Source organism: Malurus melanocephalus, unplaced genomic scaffold (assembly GCF_030028575.1).
Source record: "Malurus melanocephalus ecotype Western Australia unplaced genomic scaffold, MMel_1.1 scaffold_2, whole genome shotgun sequence".
Lineage (NCBI taxonomy): Eukaryota > Metazoa > Chordata > Aves > Passeriformes > Maluridae > Malurus > Malurus melanocephalus.
The window spans coordinates 1266229-1284248 of record NW_026623234.1 but is presented as its reverse complement, the minus strand read 5'-3'; the positions used below and the strand labels follow the sequence as shown (position 1 = coordinate 1284248).

General features: G+C 42.2%; 1 protein-coding gene across 1 annotated transcript; it reads right to left on the bottom strand.

Moving 5' to 3' along the window:
• Nucleotides 1-1856: 1856 nt before the first annotated feature.
• ACCS (1-aminocyclopropane-1-carboxylate synthase homolog (inactive)) lies at nucleotides 1857-17740 on the bottom strand. Its single transcript, XM_057364225.1, has 15 exons — nucleotides 16733-17740; nucleotides 15026-15639; nucleotides 13458-13517; nucleotides 10804-10874; nucleotides 10182-10251; nucleotides 8975-9041; nucleotides 8457-8554; nucleotides 7809-7886; nucleotides 6697-6797; nucleotides 5895-5984; nucleotides 4840-4885; nucleotides 4549-4690; nucleotides 3821-3963; nucleotides 3275-3428; nucleotides 1857-3080 (listed from the first exon to the last, which is right to left on the bottom strand). The coding sequence occupies exons 1-15, from the start codon at nucleotides 17367-17369 to the stop codon at nucleotides 2782-2784; spliced, it is 2670 nt and encodes an 889-aa protein (XP_057220208.1). The 5' UTR covers nucleotides 17370-17740; the 3' UTR covers nucleotides 1857-2781.
• Nucleotides 17741-18020: the final 280 nt, after the last annotated feature.

Below are 18020 nucleotides of genomic sequence, written 5' to 3'. Positions count from 1 at the left end.
TTCTCTGGAGCAGGGAGACAGAATGGGGCAGGGGGCAGAGGAGGGGGACAGAGAGGGAGGGCAAGAGGCAGAGTGACTGGAACATGGCAATGACCATGGAAACATCTAGGATCCTTTATGTGTTCAAATGAATGATGACTGGAACACAAAAATAATATGCAAAGTGGATTTTATCATCTTGTTTGATTACAATGAGCACAAACGATGAAGGCACAGATGGCATTCCTTATTTTAGATGAAATGCATCAGTTTTGAAAACATAGATCTGACTGGCTTCATTCAAGGTGCTGCTGTTTGCCTCTTGCTTGACAAACAGGTCAAAAGAAATGAGGGTGGGGACAGGATGGGAGAGTCTTTAATCTTTTCTCTATTTTTTTCTTCTGTAGAGATTTGCCACAAATTAGAAATAAAGGCCATCTAACATGAGAGAACATCTAACATGAATGTAGCAGAAAGAGCAAACCATTTGCACAGGCAGAACCTGTGCTTTTCCTCTCAGGATATTCTTAGAGCAAAGAAGAATTGATTTAGCTTCTATATTTAAATGCACAAGATTTTCTACACGTTTACCACTTATTGTAAACCAGTAAAGGCCATTTGCAAAATTTATGGGCTTCTCCAGTCAAAAAAAGACCCTTTGCTTATTCCCACAGTAGACTCAAGACCATATTTCTCTCACCTCATTTCCAGTTAAATTCTTGGTTTTTRTGACCAAGATAACATTCCTTAGTGRAGARTTCCTCAGGCAGATGTTAAACTTAAAAAAACATGTAAAATACTCCATACAACAAATGTGTGTGTTCTGTTGAGTTACAGCAAGCTCAGATGTCACTGGGGGGCCATACTACACTGGCTGTGAGGATTCTGAAAGCACATTACACTGCTTTTTCTGCAGAGGTGTGGTCTACTACCTGAATCCACACAGAGACAGTACAACAAACCTGCCTTGTAAGGTATAAACATATATTGGTGAAAAATAYTATATTAATTGTTACTATTGTTTATTCATATACTTCAACAGTGACCAGAACAACAAAAGAAAATAAGGAGTAATTAATGGGTCAAATTTGTTATAGGGATCCCCTGAAATATCACTTCAACTAATTTCTGTATAGTCTTACCTGATTCTTGATTTCAAAGGGTTTACTCCCTAAAATTTTGTTGCTCAGGTCCTCCTTGAGGTACATAAATAAAAGGGGGCAAATCAGGAAGTCCATTTGTATTTTGGTCACCTCCCATTCCATTAAGGAGACCTGTCTTCTGCTATAGCTTTCTTTGTGGACTTTAAAATATTGTCCACAGACAAATGCCAAACTAGTAAGGAAATATGTTTATAACTATCCCTTATACCRATCTTACCAATCACCTGTCCAACCTTGCCTCATCACTRGYCTCTGAAGGAGAATCTGGCTCATARCAGCCATRTGCACCATCTTCTCTTCAGCCAGTGCTCAGGCTTTCCTTCTCACTGTCCGAGCAGCTTTCCACCATCACCAAACAGCAAAATGTGGTTGCATTAATTATATGTTGCCTATGCTTTGGTGATCTGACTTACAATGCAGACATATGCTTTTGTCACTCATGCCCATCTGCCAAAATCTATGAGGAGGGGAAAGGTGCACTATTCAGTTTTCATGGGCAATTTTCTTCAATTCTTGATTAATATGTATGCAGAAAAAACAGCTCCAATTCCTTTAGGATACCTAAAATTTTATAGTACCAGAAGTTCAAGAGCTTTGTATCTGTGAAAGAAACTTTCCAACTGAAATACTCTATYGCCAGCATACAGAAAACAGTGTCTTCAAATGGGAAAGAAGAGACAGAAGAATACAGTTTAGTAAAAAGAGATTGCCCTGCAAATTGACAGAGATAAAAAAATTGCATTAATTATCCTGATAATGGTGGAAAGTGCCACCTTGGATGCCCGTGTTAGRTGACAGAAGCATTCTCTGCACTCTTCTGCCAATATACCTCATTGTTAACCACAAGGGATCGACTTCCAGGAACAGGGCAGATGCAGAAAGAACATCTACTTTCAATTGCCTCTCTGTTCAAAGCTCTTTTCTGGAGATTCCACCAAGAGGCCAGTGGATGCTGTTTATTTATATAAATACGGAAAAGAAGAATAGAAACAAAACTGGGCATTTCATCAGCTGAGGGCAGTGGATATTGTCYGTTCTGAGGTCAGACTGGAAAACAACTCAAAATGAAAAGCTTTCTAGAACTTAGCCTAGATGACTATAGTCCTAAGAGCCTCACTCATGCAGATGAATCCATGCACAYGTGTATTTACCCTTAGCTGGGGCTAAGTCAGGGCTGACACCAGATTCTATCTCCCAAAAAAACTCTGCGACAACTGGTCCCAAAATAGCTACAACAAATCATCATTTTTAAAAAAGGAAAACTTTACACCTTTTAACAATCTCAAGTCTCTGTCTTTTTGGAAAGTGTGAATAAAAGATTACACCACAGGACCTTAYAAGAGAGTTAAGAGCATATTCATTAGAAATGAAATATAAAATACAATGATGCCGCAGGACAGASAGCAGCACGCAAACCAGACCCGCCCCTCCGCCGCCCGTTCCCAACCCTCACCCCAATCCAAGGAAATACACCTATATAGTACAAATTAGAGATCTCAAACAGGGGGGAGAGRAGGGTGTTTACAAAGTAATTTTCTTGCTATACAGAAAATATATTATTTGCTGGAAGTCACTGCTGAGTTGTTAGGGGCCGAGGGTCAGTCACTGCTCAGGAATACCCCTGAAGGCACACTGAACCCTACTGCTTCCCCACCAGTTTGCTGAACACATCATAGATCTCTGGCTTTTCCTGTGCAAACTGCTCGGCTGTGTTTTTCTGTAGCCAGTCAGATGAACGCATCTGTTGCTGCAGGAGGCCAATGAGGTCACCAAGGCTGGAGCTACTGGCACAGGTAGGCTCCTGGTGGCGGGATACAAAAATCACTTCATCTGTGCTATCTGCTTTGCCATCCTGATCTGATTGACAAGGCTGCTCCTTCTCTTCAGCCAGTATCTCCTGCTCACGCTCTTCCAAAACCTTGCGTATCCGTTGCATACCTGCAGTGGCATAAGGAGGAGAAACACTACTGGATTAAWTTAAGGCTCCAAATACATCAGATCCAGAAAAGGAAAGTGAAGAAAGGGAGGAAAAACAGAGAAGACAAGATGATAATAATAGGCTAAGTYTAAGATTAAGAAGGGAACAGTGCTGCAGAATTTCTGGTGGAAGAAGAGAAGAAAACATTACTCACCTAACTGCAGCCGATGAGTCTTGTCAGCAAAGATGATGCGGAACCATCCAGGTTCACTGCACTCAAAGGCTTTTCCGCAGGACAGAAGGACCTTATTGTCCAAAAAACGCTTCCAGAGCAGCAACTCCTCCTCAAATGTGCTTGTCTTAAGGTACTAGGAGAGTCATCAGAAGGGCCAGAGGTTAGTAACTACCTGAGTACTTAGACTATAGACTACATCCCCAAATATCCTCATGAATTTGTGATTCCCATGAGGTCTGCAAAAGGCCAAGGGAGACMCCTTTTACCTCTGAAGTACAGCAGTTGTGATACAAAGGAAGAAATGGGGAGGAAAGTAGCTTGAGAGTAGTAAAATTCCTGCAAGAAGGGAAGTTCACAAATAGACAAAAGGAACAGACTCAAACATCTGTCAGTCCTTCCCTCTCCTCATCAGACAACATATTTGCTAAACAAAATGCTTGCCACAACATTAATCTTCTTCTACATGCAATTGCACTACATGCTTGCCCTCACTCCAGGAGAAGCCTCACTTCTAAGACTACCAACCTTTCGGAAATCAATCCAGACAAAGAAGCCTGCGTTGCGGTTGAGAAAAGGAACCCCAAGAGTCTTCAGCTCATCTGTCACATACGTATGGGCAGCTTTTAGTCGGGYATGGTTGGCCCTCAGGTACACCTGGTTGATCCATTCTGACCAGAGAAGATCAAGAAAGAACCATAAACTGAGAAAGTATTCAGATCTGTTCAAGCTTCAAAAACACTCAGTGTCTTTTTCTGCTTCATGCTTCAACCCCTTCTTTTGTTTTCTGTTTCCTCAAACAGCAATAAGACAGGCAAGAACTATTTTGCAGTTTCATGTCTGTGCAGAAGAGTATCTCCTTGACCTTCCTGAGGAAGTTTCCCTACATTTATAGTTCTTAGCTGTYGTGGACTGTTAGCACTCCATCCTGGGCACACTTACAAGGCCATTTCCATTTCCCTTGTCCCACAAGCATGTATTCTTTGTTTCTGCACAGCTGGTTCTATACAACACTGGCAAGTTCTGTACAAATAGCTACCACACTTCTTCCAAGCTGCTCCTCTAACTCTGCTGACCAGRAGCTCTGCAGAAATGGTCCTTTTCTGCAGAGCTGTCAGCCTCGTGTTACATGGGCAGCTTCAGGGTAACAGAAGCCATACAAAGAGAAGACCACTAGGCAAAGTAAGGGGAGGGGATCTTCCAGGAACCAAGACACACAGAATGGCAGAGGATTGTACATGGAGCTAGTGACTCACCTCTGTCTCTAAGGAGCTGTGCAACCTTATGCTGGACTGGTCCACAAACCCCATGGAAATAACACAAAGAAGCCACTGCATTAATAACATCTTGGTTCTGTGTATACAAAGTACCAAAACGAATCCCAGAAACGGCAAAATCCTGCAGAAGACACAGGAAGACTGCTTCATTACACTGAAAGACTGGGATCCTATTACTACGAATTTGAACTTTCCAGCATGATGAACATGAGAAGCCCAGACCAAACCTACCAGCCACAAAGGCACAGCATGGTAACAACCAGCACTCACCTTGGTTATGCCCCACATCACGTGTGTCCGCTGTGGATCAGGCAATCTGTATGTAGAAGGATGCAGATGGGCAGTTAGTGTCATAGGTGCTGAAGCTTTTGGATCACCAGTGCAGCATTGCAGAAACAGAGAGGCAGCATTACACAACGACAGACAGTGCACCATGGAGCAGCAGTCAAGCCAGGAAAATTCAAATGAGACCTAACTTTAGAAGCTAGGAACCCCTTAGAAGTAGTTTTAGACTACTAATATTTCAGAGACACAGATGCTTACAAGTGCTACATTTTACACAAAGATTTCCTGAACATGTGAAGCTTGTACATATAATGCTAGAAATCAGGCTTCTGCCAGTGTATTTGCCAAGAATCAAAAGCAATRTTCTTTTACATCTAAGCCCAGAACACTGAGCTAACACTTAACCAAATATGTTTTATTTCCTTGCAACTGAGCACAAAAAGAAAGCTAGCACCACTGGTAAAGACTAGAAATTAAAAAAAGAAAGAAAACCCCAACAYCACACAATATTTAAAAAAATATTTTAGAAGTTTTTCATCTCATTAAAACAATACAATAWAATATATAATAAATATATATTAATATGAAATAATAAAAGCCATTATCCAGTCTGTAATACTACTGTATTACAGTAGTACTACTGTATCTGGGACTACTCTAGAAAAAAAGGAAGTAACAGCAACAGAAAGTCTTTAAAATCATTGACAGAAACATGGGGAAAAGATGTTGAGGTAGGAAGAAAAGCATTACCAAATGAAAAATCTGTTTTCAGTTTTGGGGACTGTCATAACCAAATATAATGCATACATTGAAAAGTGTGCCACAATAAAAATGTCTACCATTTCTTATTTGCTAGAGTGTATTTGACAAAATGCATTTGCCATTCAGAAATTAGGGGAAAGGAAAAAAAMCAAGAAATCAGTGCAAGGTAGATTCAGAATTTGCTAGCTCATGACTTAACTTCCAGTTACAAGTTCTCAGCAAGGCATCATGTTGAACTGGCACTGGAAGATGGCCAGGGACTTGGGAGCTGCTTTTACCTGTCCATGCCTAGGACACTGTGAAACGTGGCTGATTCATCAAAAACTGACAGCATGTAGATCTCATCTACTATCACATGCAGTTCATGTCTGCAAAAGGACAAAATGGAGATTACAAAAGAAGGCTGCTTCTGGTTTGGAAGCAGAGATAAATTCAGGCCTGGCAAATACTTGCTCTATACAAAGAAGAGGGAATATCAAATTTTGCAGAAATAAAGCAATTTTTCTCAACTCAGATCTATTTTGTCTACATTGAAATGATTTGAAGTATATCCACTTAACAGTCACCCATTGCAATCATACAAGACAAAAATCCTATCATTTCCAATGTACTATTGAAAATTAATTCCTATCTGTACYACCCATGTAGAATAAATTGCATCATCATCCACTCAGCATCTATAAATTCAGAATCTGAAAGAGTATTATAATCCACGATGAAGCTGAGAACCCACAATCATAGGCTTCTTTGTCTTTAGAKATACAGAGAAACAGAGAAGAAAAGAACTCAGCTTCCTATCAGGGAAACACAGCACCATACTGTTTCCTCAGATTACTGAAAAAGAAAATTTGCATCCTTTGATTAAAGCTGCTTTGCCACGCCAGATGACTGCATGGTCCGTGCTCCCAGCACTCCCCTCTCCTTTCTGAAGTCCGCCAATGTGCATAAAARTAGACTGTTTGCCTGACTTAAAAGATATTCACAGATAAATTCAGGGACATCGAGTAGTCCACCAGATTCTGAAAGCTGTATCTGACTCAAGATATCTCGGGATATCGGGGGCCTTCCAAACTGACATACCTTTTAGCAAATTCCAGGTAATCCTGCAGCTCTGACAAGGAGTAGATGTCCCCAAGGGGATTTTGGGGATTCAGAAGAATTAAGGCCCTTACAGTGACACCCTGCAGAATACAAATAACACATTTTAACAATACTTTTAACAGTATTAAAAGAGTGCCCATCATGGGATAAATTTTTAGTCCCTTTACTTGAGCAGTGACACAGGATTCCCCTAAAGCTTCTAGCATGATTTTTCATCTCAAAGGTTAGATTTGCATGACAAAACTTTCATCCCCAAATTAAGATTTTTTTTTACAATTAAATCATTTGCAAGGTGAACTGAGTAAAATATTATAGCATTAATCTATGATTTTGAAAAGAGGCAATTGCCACCACCAAGTAATTGGTTGCCATCCGGTCAACCAATTAATGGCAAAGATGGTCTCATATGCTCTCAGCACAGGAGCACTTTCTCTGAGCCACGTCAGTAACCGGGAAGCAATAAACTACCAAGGACTGCTTGTGAATGTGGCAAGGAAGATGAGAATTTGAGTGAGGCCAATGCAAAGTGTATTCATTAGAGCACACTCGGCTTGAGATGTCAGAGCTGGTAACGATTCAAAGATGCAGCTAAATATATATGGGACTTAGGAAAATGTCAAAATTAAGAGACTAACTCTTCAGAAAAGTGATATTCACCTGCATTTTATCCTCTAGATTTTCCTCCTGCAAAAACTCTCAGCATTCTTAGTGGATTCATCTGCCCTGCTGTGTAGAACAGTTAGTTTTCAGGGAACTCAGCAGGCCTTTCTGAGGAAGAAAYCCCTGGGTAGTCCCAAATTTTAGTGCATGCCCAAGTACACTTTTTGGTGCTATGAATGGGTTACAGTGTTATGTGAAGGGTCTGGTTTATCCTTTCTGCTGTGACCAACACTGGACAGACACAACACTGAGTGAGTCCCCCTAGAAAGGCCCGAGTTTGCAAGCACCCTCACCTCAGGTGGTCTACAAGGACAACCAGAAAGCCAAGTGCTAGGTTTTGAAAATGCTTTGATCTTTAGGCCACTTTGGGGATGTGATGTCTCCAATATATTGTAAACTAAGGCAGTGATGTGAAGCTCAGCTAAACTCACCTCTGCACGGGCATCCTGCAAGGCTTTTTCCAGTTTTTCCACTGTAAGCTGAAAAGGCCGAGTGCTTTTTCCAGTAATCTGAAAGATATAAAAAAGATAAAAAAGGTAAAGTTGTTTCAATAGAGACTGCCTTAAGCCACTCCACTAAGAAATGTTCCCTGAAAGAATATAAACCCCCAACAATAATGACCTAGCAACAATCTTCTTATCTTTTTATACTACAGACAGAATAAATAAATCAATAAAAAAATCAGAGAAATGGCCATCAGAGGCTGGCCACAAACAGGATTTTCTGTCTGTCCTTGAATAACTTAAGCAATGCAAGATCTCCATCTGCTCTTCTACCCTGCGACCACCTTCAGGAGGATAGGGCATACTTCTCTCTCCAGGGTTCAAAATGGTAATTTTTTTCCTTTCAAGAACTGTGACTGGGAGTAAGACACAAGAAAAGGACAAAACTGGAATCCAGATCTATGGTCCCAAATTACTTTCTTGTAAACTGTTAGCCTATTTTCCCAGTAATAAGCTGTGGAAACGTCCACTAGCTGTAGTATACCCTTATTCTGAGAGCTGCTTGCAGAGGTTCCCAAAGCTCAGAACTTTACAGTTTAACTAGAGAGGTTGTTATTAACCTCTCTCAGATCTTACCTTACTGTCTAAATAGACATACACCAGCTTGACATTACCATAGAGGAAGACACTCTGCGTTATACCACCGTAAAAGGGAGTAGCAATCAGAACAGCTTCTGGAACCAAGAAAACAAAGTTGGTTATCAATGGGTCACAGTYTTCTCTCCTAATGTGCTTTAGCCAAACATGAAAGCGTTTTTACAGCTGAGTCCCCTGGAAAACACTGTAATGCTACTGCCTTTTTCTACACRGTATTTTTACATTAATTTTTCAATCTTCTGCAAGAGCCCAGGTAAACATGAGTATAGCCCACGTCACCACAAAAACAGTGAAGGCAGACAGGGAAGACACCAAGTGTGAGTGGATGACATCTGCARACCAGAGAAACGAAGAATTTTATTGAACTATTTCCTGCAAGMWKMWKCTTGCAGGAAATTGTTCCMCTACTTCACTTCTGTCAAACGCAGAAGTGTTTGACAAAGTAACACATTATTTCCCAGAAAAAAACATAACATATGTTTCAACCATCCACTTACCCCCTGGATCACAAAGGACTGTAGCTAATGCAGAAAATAAAGAGCCACAACCATTTAAAACAATAACCTACAAGAGAAAGAGAGAAGCTASTGATAAATCTGTACATAGAAAGTCAACCCTATGAAATAATAATTCCTGAGAACACCATTGAAATAARTTTTCTCCCCACTCTCTATTAGAATTTTCCTGCTGAAATCCCACTTCTACCAAAATAACTTTAATCCTGTTCTTTGCCTCAGAGAGACTTTGTTCTAGTGCCATTCTTGATTCTAAYAAGCAATTTAGAAAAAGAATAGGCTTTAAGTTAGAAAAAAAATGGGAAGCAGTTCTGAGCTGCTAGTAAAGCAAAATACTTTTCAACAGTCAATATGTGTTATCATCTCTTTGTGGTAATAGTAGTTCAGACTTCCTGCCAAATTCATGCAAAAGTGGAAACTACTGTCTCATACAGAAGCAAGTTTGACTCCTGCTTCTACTGAACAAACGCTCACAGGTACCATGAGTTTCATTCCAAGTATCAGGAAAAATCTGGTGCYTTGGAGAGGAAATGATCAGCAAACTGATCAGTGGTAACCTCAGTTCACATGAAGTATGGGGTTCTGTTGAATKATTGCAGCCAAAAAAGCAATGGCTGTACCAGTTCCTGCTGTCTTCAGCACTCAGCAGTCACTGATCTCCACAGGCTCCTGCATCCCAGGCAGTATCTCTCACAAGTCAGCAAGTCCTGCAGAGACTCAGGTCTTAAAGCCTTTSTTTAAAATCGGCCACCAAGTTTGAAAAGATCTGTTTTTACAGGCTAAAACTAACTCTTGGTTCAATCAAATCTTTGTCCTGAGGTATAAGAGAGGAATAGGATGACATGAAACTCAACTGAAAGAGTGGGCACTCTTTGTCAAAGCTGAGGGATACAGACATAGTAGTTCCCTGAGCTAAATAAGGAGATGAAGATATAAAGCCCCACTGGGAGCACTGGCAGGAGGAGTTGGCACACAGAAGCAAAACATGAGGCAGATATACAGTAGACATGAAGTGTTTTGGCTGAAGTATGCGTCAAAAGCTACTGAAATGAAGAATCAATCTCATTGACATGATAACAGAGTGCAATCTTACCAAGTCATTTGTTTAAAAAAAAAACAGAATTTGAATCAATTTCCCAACAAATGGCAATACATTAGAATAGACACCAATGGACACTGAGTTACCTACATTTTCTGCTTTAAGAGGTGCAGGGGCCTTGCAGTAATAGGTCAAAAATCGAGCTACTTCCTCTCGTAAACTGAAAAATACACAAAAGCAAATATTAATTCAAATATTTTCCAAGAGGCTGGGCTTCCAAACCAGATTCACATCTTAGAAAAATCAAGTCAGGGACAGTAGTCTGGTGAAAAAATAGCTACAMAACAGGATAGCTCAGGTCCATGGAACAGACATGATTTTCAGACCCAGTAGAGGTATCATGGATAATGTGATGTGCAATATAAATGTGCATGCATTTCTGATGAGCTCTAATCCAGCACAGAAGAGAAGGATTAACATCCCCAAGTGCTCACTATGTTTCAGAGAATTGTTTGGAGTTGCCCAATTGGTTAATGTATACAAGCGCTTTTAGAACTCTATTTGCTTTAGAAAATTTGCATTTTCTCTCACACAAAAGGATTTTTAACTAGATGAGCTGGTAGGGAAGCTAATTTAAAGTTTTGCAAAGAAAAAGAAGATTAAAGACCTAGAAAAGTTTTAACTAGAGAATGTAGCACATAGACATTTGTATTCATCCATTCTGTTTATTAAACAAGTAGTCAAAAAGAGAAGTGTTACAGAAAAGACTTACAACAGATGTCCTTTCCAGTCAGGATACTGGAGCAGTGGAGGATCCATCAGATTCATATCAGCCTGTGTCAGCTGGGAGAATTAGAAGAATCATTAAAAGCAAGGTTACTGACAAGGGAAACATGGAGATAGACAGGATCTCATGTACAGGCACACACCTGCACAGACACTCATGCAACTTCAACAGTTGTAAACCTGGACTGGGAAAGCAACTGACCATCAAAATTAACACAGCTAAGAGAAGCAAGGACCAGCAAACTGACCTGAGATACCTTCAAGTTATATGAACTATGGGCTTCTGCTAAGTTATTGCAGCCAAAACTTCACTGCACAGAAATCTACAAAAAGGATGCAGAACAGGCAACTCATGATGCCCATAACCACAGTGCCTGCAGAAGTCTTTCTCAGCAAATGAAGCAACCCCAAGAGTGTTTTGCCCAAGCTCTGAGGACAACAGCTTTTAACTGGAAAAATAAGTCCCAGTTGTGAAAGCTCAGGTGTAGACTGTGAGAAGGAGTTAGAAAGGAATTTTAATCAGAGTCAGATATATATCTTCTTTAATAAATTTTCAATATATTAATTTTTTAATGAATTACAGCTTTCATTTATGWCTCAGTTCCAAGTTACTGCAGATTTTTCAGATTTATATTTCTGATCAGTTTTGGTAAGCGTTGAAGAGTAACAGGAGCTGTCAAACAACAGGAGAAAAATGAAATTATCTTCTATAACAATTATTCCCCAGGGCAAGTATTTTGTTCTTTATGAGATCTCAAAAACTCACCTGAACTATGGAGGTACTTYTTAATGTTTATATTTAGATAAAGTGTGCACACTGCTTTTACCTAARTATTTTCAAGGTTATAAATATCAGAGTTCCACATAATCCAGCTCTGTGAAGTTGCAAGGGGAAGCACAGCATTGATACAGGCAGAGAGAGATAAACAAAAAGGCAATAAACAAGTATTATGTACAATGTACCTTCCAAATATTTAATGGCAACCAAATCTATGAGTTAACACTAAAAAAGGTAAAGATGGGGGTGACACAAGTAGCTGATAATGCAAGGGAGGAGGGAAAGTCCACATGCAGTGTGAAAGTTTCACACACGATAACAAAACCATAACATTTTCTATAGGTGTTTTAACAGCTGGTGCCAAGCTCTGGAGTTTAAAGACACTGTCCTTATCACATGCAGAATTGCAACCTGATACTATAGGATTAAAGTTCTTCTATTCAGCTGTAGATGCTCTTGGAGCCTATGTAGCTCCAAGACCTATGCCTCCTTACATTACTCTCCTAAACTTATCTTGAGAATGCAACATCAAACATATCAGACTTGGCCAAAAATGACTATGAATTAATAAGAGGAGAACTGCTAAAAGTAACGTGTTAAGGGTTAAGAAAACCAGATGGGCTAACTTAAAGGAAGACCATCTGAAATATCACACCACAAAATATTTTCTAATTTAAGAGTCAGAAGTTGAAAACAGAAATTGGATTACTCAGTGGCAGCAGTAAGTATTTTTAATCCCAAATAGCAAGAAAATATTTGCCTACAATCCCAGCTGATGCTGCATTCAGTGAATCCACACTATTACTCAAGGCTGAGAATACAGAGAAGCTGGCATGAACATCTTTGTCCTGCTTGCTGCCACAAGCATGAACATTAGAGCTGACAAACTCTCAACTCACTTTCATAGAAGGGCTAATTAAGGTGCAGCTGATTATTGTCTCCCTCCACACTACTTACTACAGATGTGGTGTTAGTTTAAAGGGGAAAGCACAGTGAAGGAAGGAAAGTACCTCCCACACAGCCTAGAAGATACCTTTCCGTGTAGGCAGCAGCTCTGCCTTACCTGTCCTTTTAGCTGGAAGGCAGAGTGGTGGGGTAGCATCCCCCAAGTCAGCGGAGAGACAGACAGAAATAAAACAATGACTATTTTGAGGGTGGGAACTGGTGGAATGAGAGCAACCATGAACTGCAGAGACTGACTGTCCAACTCTGAGCCCACCTTTCCATCCCATACGCAACTACAGGTAGGAGAAAGTGCCACCTGCCCACCTCAAAGGCTGCCACTGGGCAGCACAGTTCTGCTGTTTCCTTTTGATTTTTTTCACTTTTTCAGTTGTGCTGTGTTCCACTCCTCTGACTGGTGCAATTGAACAAAGCCAGCAGGTAGCAGCTAACCCAGTCTGATTTTGAGAGATTTCACTGCTGCCACCCTCACACATTTCAGGGGAGTTCAGAACCAGGTGTCCAAGTTGTGTGACTTTATRATGGACAGATGCATGAAATTCAAATTCAATTTTCAAAATGAAATTCAAAACTAATTTCAAACATCTGTATTAAATCATCTACTGTCAGCAGGGGAAAATAAAATTCATCTTATTTTCATCTAGTTTGCTGAAAGAAATCCAGCCCCAGAGGGAAACCCATCATGAAGAGGAAAGCACTCATCTTCCTATCGTCCTGGAGAAATAACATAAATAAATGTACAAGCAGTTGGATTCAAAAGTCACTTCCCACAAATTTAAAATTCACAATAAAAAACTTTACCAGAGAAAYCTGAGCAACAGCAGTAACTCTAGGAAAGTGGAAGCACAGAAGAAGGACTGCACAGCAAATTCAGTGTTTCATTTTGGAATAGAACCTACCCGCTTGGACATCAGGTCAAAACAGAGCTTGTTCTCACTGGTGCCRAAGTTTATTATACCCTAAAAAAAGAAACAGTGTATTGTTTATAGTCACATAAAACATGTGAGTACATCACCTTAGTTATCAGTTCACTAAATTACCTCCAAAAAGCTTACCAAGGAAAGTCAAAACATACTTCACATAAACTTTGCCATATATTACTCAAGATATCCATGTATGTGTGCATGTTTCCAAATATATCCCAAGCATCAGGCTTCTTAGACAATAGACTGTCTGTAAATGAATATATACTAATGGTTTATACTTCTTTACTGAATCTTGAATTCACTCATGTACTATTATATGTACATAAAAAATAAACCCTAAAACAACACTGAAAAAAAACAAGGTTTACGCTTCTGCAGGTTTTGGATATATTTTTAACAAGGTCTTGGATATATTTCTTTATCTTAAAAGCATTTGTTTATCAGTARTTGCTATCCCACTCTATTGATTTGCTCAGAAATCATATAAACATGGAGTCGTGCATGATAAGTAGTTAAAACACTGAATTTTCCCCTCTGGAGAGTTACTGTACAGTTCCAGGTTTATTATTTGGCCATATATAGTATGGCATTAGATCTTGAGGAGTTCAAATCTACTAGAACATTTTCATTATTGGAAGAGGTTGGGTAAACAAATTTTAAAAATGTGAAAGAAACCTAAACAACTGTACACTTCTGAAGTTACTAAAGTACAAGTCTAATTTTAGGTATTTGTTTTAAAAAAATACCTCCAACACAGACAACAGTGGGTAGAAGTAGCAGCTTGTATCTCATCATGCACCTTGTAACGAAAACTTCCCTGTGTGTTTCCACTTTAACAATATAGTTTGCATTCCCTCAAAACAGGGTGATTAAAGTGAGGGCTAATAATAAAATATTTTTAAAGTTTCAACTAATTCAGCATCTGAATTAAGGATCTAATTAAAAGTAATCCCCATATAAATTGTTATTTATATTTACTGTACTTGTTACTCAGTAACAATTTGCCATGAAGTATTAACAGCCTTTGTGCCACAAGAGGGCTATGATGAGCTACTTAAAACTGAGCAGCTGAGTGTAAAGAGGCAGAAAAAGTGCTGAGTGTTATTAAAAGTAATTTAAAAATAAAGCTCACTACTTAGTAGTTCTATTTCCTGCACCCATCTCCTGCAATAATCAGATATAATCAGACATAATCAGAGATGGTCCTCAGTGGGCAATAGAGGTGGTGAGGTGGAAGGAGGAACACAAGCTGTTTCTGCAGATTTCTTACATCTTTCAAGGTCTGTTACTGCTATTATCACCCTGATAGAGAAATCAGTGTGCAAACCTGAGTTGAAAACAGCGTTCATCTTTGATATCTAGACGATTTGCAACACTACTTTTAATTTCTTTTTCTCAAACGGTTTGACTCACCTTATATTAGCGACAACAAAAAAAAAAAAAAAAAAAACCCACTTTTAGCATGTCTGTCAGCAAACCTCTAAAAACCATTTTTTTTCCTAGCAAGGAAGCCAGGAAAACACTTTAAAGTTCTTACTCACATTGGGGTTCTTGTCTTCATCATACTTGTCCGCATGATAGGCTCTGTACCCATCCTCAGTGGAGCCCTGAAAAATGGTGGCAAAGTTGCCGCGAGCAGAGAGGTAGGGGCTTCTCTGGAAGCCACTGGGGCTACAAAAACTGTGCATGTCAATCCTTCTCTTGGCAAGCGGCCGAACCCTGGTCTCTTGAAGGCTGCCTCCTCTTCCTCCCATTCCTTCAATTTCAGACAGTGCCTGGCTGAAGTCCAAACCCTGAGGCATGGCAACAGAGGAGGAGGAGCCGCTATGGCTCTGCTTTAGGATGCTGAGCATTTGAGCAAAGACATTGAACATGCGAAACTCATGYTCCCGCTCCAGTTCAAACCGGCGTTGTTCCAGTTGCATCCGACGCTCCTCCACATCCAAATCTCGCTGAAATCGGCGCTCTTCCATCTGCAAAAAGCGCTCTTCCATGGCCCGCTGAGATGTCAGAGTCTTCAGCAAGAGATCATCAAGTGGGTCCCTCATGCGCTGGCCTTTTCGCTTTTTTCTCAGCCGATGCAAGGCAGAGAACCCAGGCCGGGGAACAACGTTCTGGATCCGTGACGAATTTGCCATGTTTGGCTCACTGAAACCTGTGAATACACAAAAGCAAGGAAGAATAAGCGCAGCAAGCAAAGTGGCACAGGCATGCTTTGTTGCCTACCCCTGCCTGTCATTAGAACACACTGTAGGGTTTTACAGAAAAAAAAACAAAGTAAAACCTGTCGGTACATTTTGAGGTTTGCAAAAGTATTTTTAAGTATTTTTTGACATCACACATTGGGCACACCATTATGCTGCCAGCCCCAGCCCCTTACAAGTCCTTTRTCTTAACCTGAATGATCATCAGTTCCCTCCACTAGGCTAACTATGCAAGGAGCACAGCCAAGGGGACATACTACTTCTTCCTGACCTCAGGTATTTACCCTCACRTTTGTTACCATCTCTTCTTCTCCAGCATTTCACAGTCTTTTATCAGCCTGTCCCAGATCAGTTTGAAATCCTCAGAATTCCTAGACTGTACCCTTCCTGGCAKCTAAACTCCTTTAGTGCTTTCAGTGCAGTAGTCCAGTCTCCTGTACACAAATATGTTGCTTCTGCCAGTGATTTTCAAAAACAACTTCTTTCCAAGTCCCACTGAGTAACTTAGACCGTCAGGTAATGCTTATTCCCAAGTATTCTTCACTGTTGAGTGGGCTAAAATAGTAGATCTGGACTACATTTTAAAACAACGCATGGACAGTTTCACCTGCAGGTTTATAGTGCAACCATGGCAGAAGAGGGTCTTCTGACACAATTCAGCTGTCTGTACAGCTCTGTTCATGTTCAAGTGATACCAAAAAGCATTCAACTGAGTTTTTTTTTCAATAAGGCAAGTACTGTCAGCGTTTTACCAGAAATCTAATACAGATGCCAAGCCCAGCTCATGGAGCCCTTTGGATTTCACACACAGCATTTAGCTTAGCTCAGTAATTCTAGATAACATTTACCTGCTGCAAGATAACCTGCATTTTGGGAATGACCAGAAGACCATAAATACAGATACCAGCTAAAGCTTTCTGGAAGGTGGAAAAACAAGGATCCAAATGTCATTGAGAAAACCAGGCGTCTATCTCTGCACCAGAAATAATCTTCTCTTTCTGGGAAAATGGGCAGAAACCTTGGAATGTAAAAGGCTATCCCTACCTGAAGGTGAAACACTGGTTTCAATGGGAATCTCCACCCTGGAGATGGGAGAGTCATTCTGGGCCCTCTCCAAGAAGGCTCTCTCCATCTCCTGTTCTTCAGGGGAGCCCTGCTGGTAAGACATGGCTTGTGGGGGCTCKGGGGTCAAGCTGTGGTCATCAGAGTTCACCTCCTCACATTTGATTTCCATCAGCTCAGGGTGCTGGGAGTGTCCAAAAGGCAGGGGCGAGGAGGCGAACTGGTGGTGGTAACTCTCCACCATGCTGCCCTGTAGCACCTGCTGAGCCATCATGCTGCCGCTCAGGGAGCCATAGGCCAGGGCCGGCCGGCTGGTCAGCACCCGGTCCATCACCTCGTAGAACTTCCACGTCCGCCCGCCACGCGGGGCCTTGCTATTGTCCTTGATCCGCCGGTACTCCAGCTTCATCTTCTTGATCTTCTCCCGGCACTGGTCGCCCGTCCGGTGGATGCCCTTCTCCCGCAACACCTCGGCGATGCGGTTGAAGACGTGCTGGTTGCGCAAGCAGCTCTCCAGCTCTATCTGCACCGACTCGTCGGCCCAGAGCTGCAGCAGCTCCACCACCTCGGGGTCCGACCAGTTACTGCCGCGCTCGTACTTCTTCCCACGAAAATCCATCGCTCCCGGGGTCCCGCCCGCCGCTCGCCCCGGGCTGCGCACCTGCGCCTGCCCCGCCGGAAGGGGCTCTCGCACCTCGGCCCTCGAGGGCGCCCGGGCGGCCCGGCCTCCCCCGGTCCCTATCGGGCTGCAGGGCCTGGGGCACGGCTCGGCACGGCACGGCACGGAACRGCACGGCTCGGCACGGCTCGGCTCAGCCCATCCGCTGGAGCCAGGCGGAGCGAGCTAGCGGGGAGCCGGGCCGGCATGTTCACATCCGGGGTGACGCACATGCGTGCAGCCTTATTCCGGGATAACTTTATCCCGTGCCAGGCGCTTGTCGCGCTCCCRGGGCCGGGCCGGGCTCCGAGCGGCGCCGTGGGGTCCCTCCCACCCTTCCTCTTTCCCTCCCTCCCTGCCTCCTGCCGCCCGGCCCTCCGCACGCCCCGATCCGGACGGAGGCAGCGCCGACCGTGCCGTGCCGCACCACCCCGTGCCGGGCCGTGCCGAGCCACAGCCGCGCCTCCCCTCACGGCGCTCGGCACCGCGGCCCCGCCCCGCCCCGCCCGGCGCTGGCAGGCACGGCCCGGCACGGCTTCGCCCGCATCAGCGGCGGCTCCGGCCCCGGCGAGGCGGACACCTCGGGAGCGGTGCTGCCGAATGCCGCCGGTG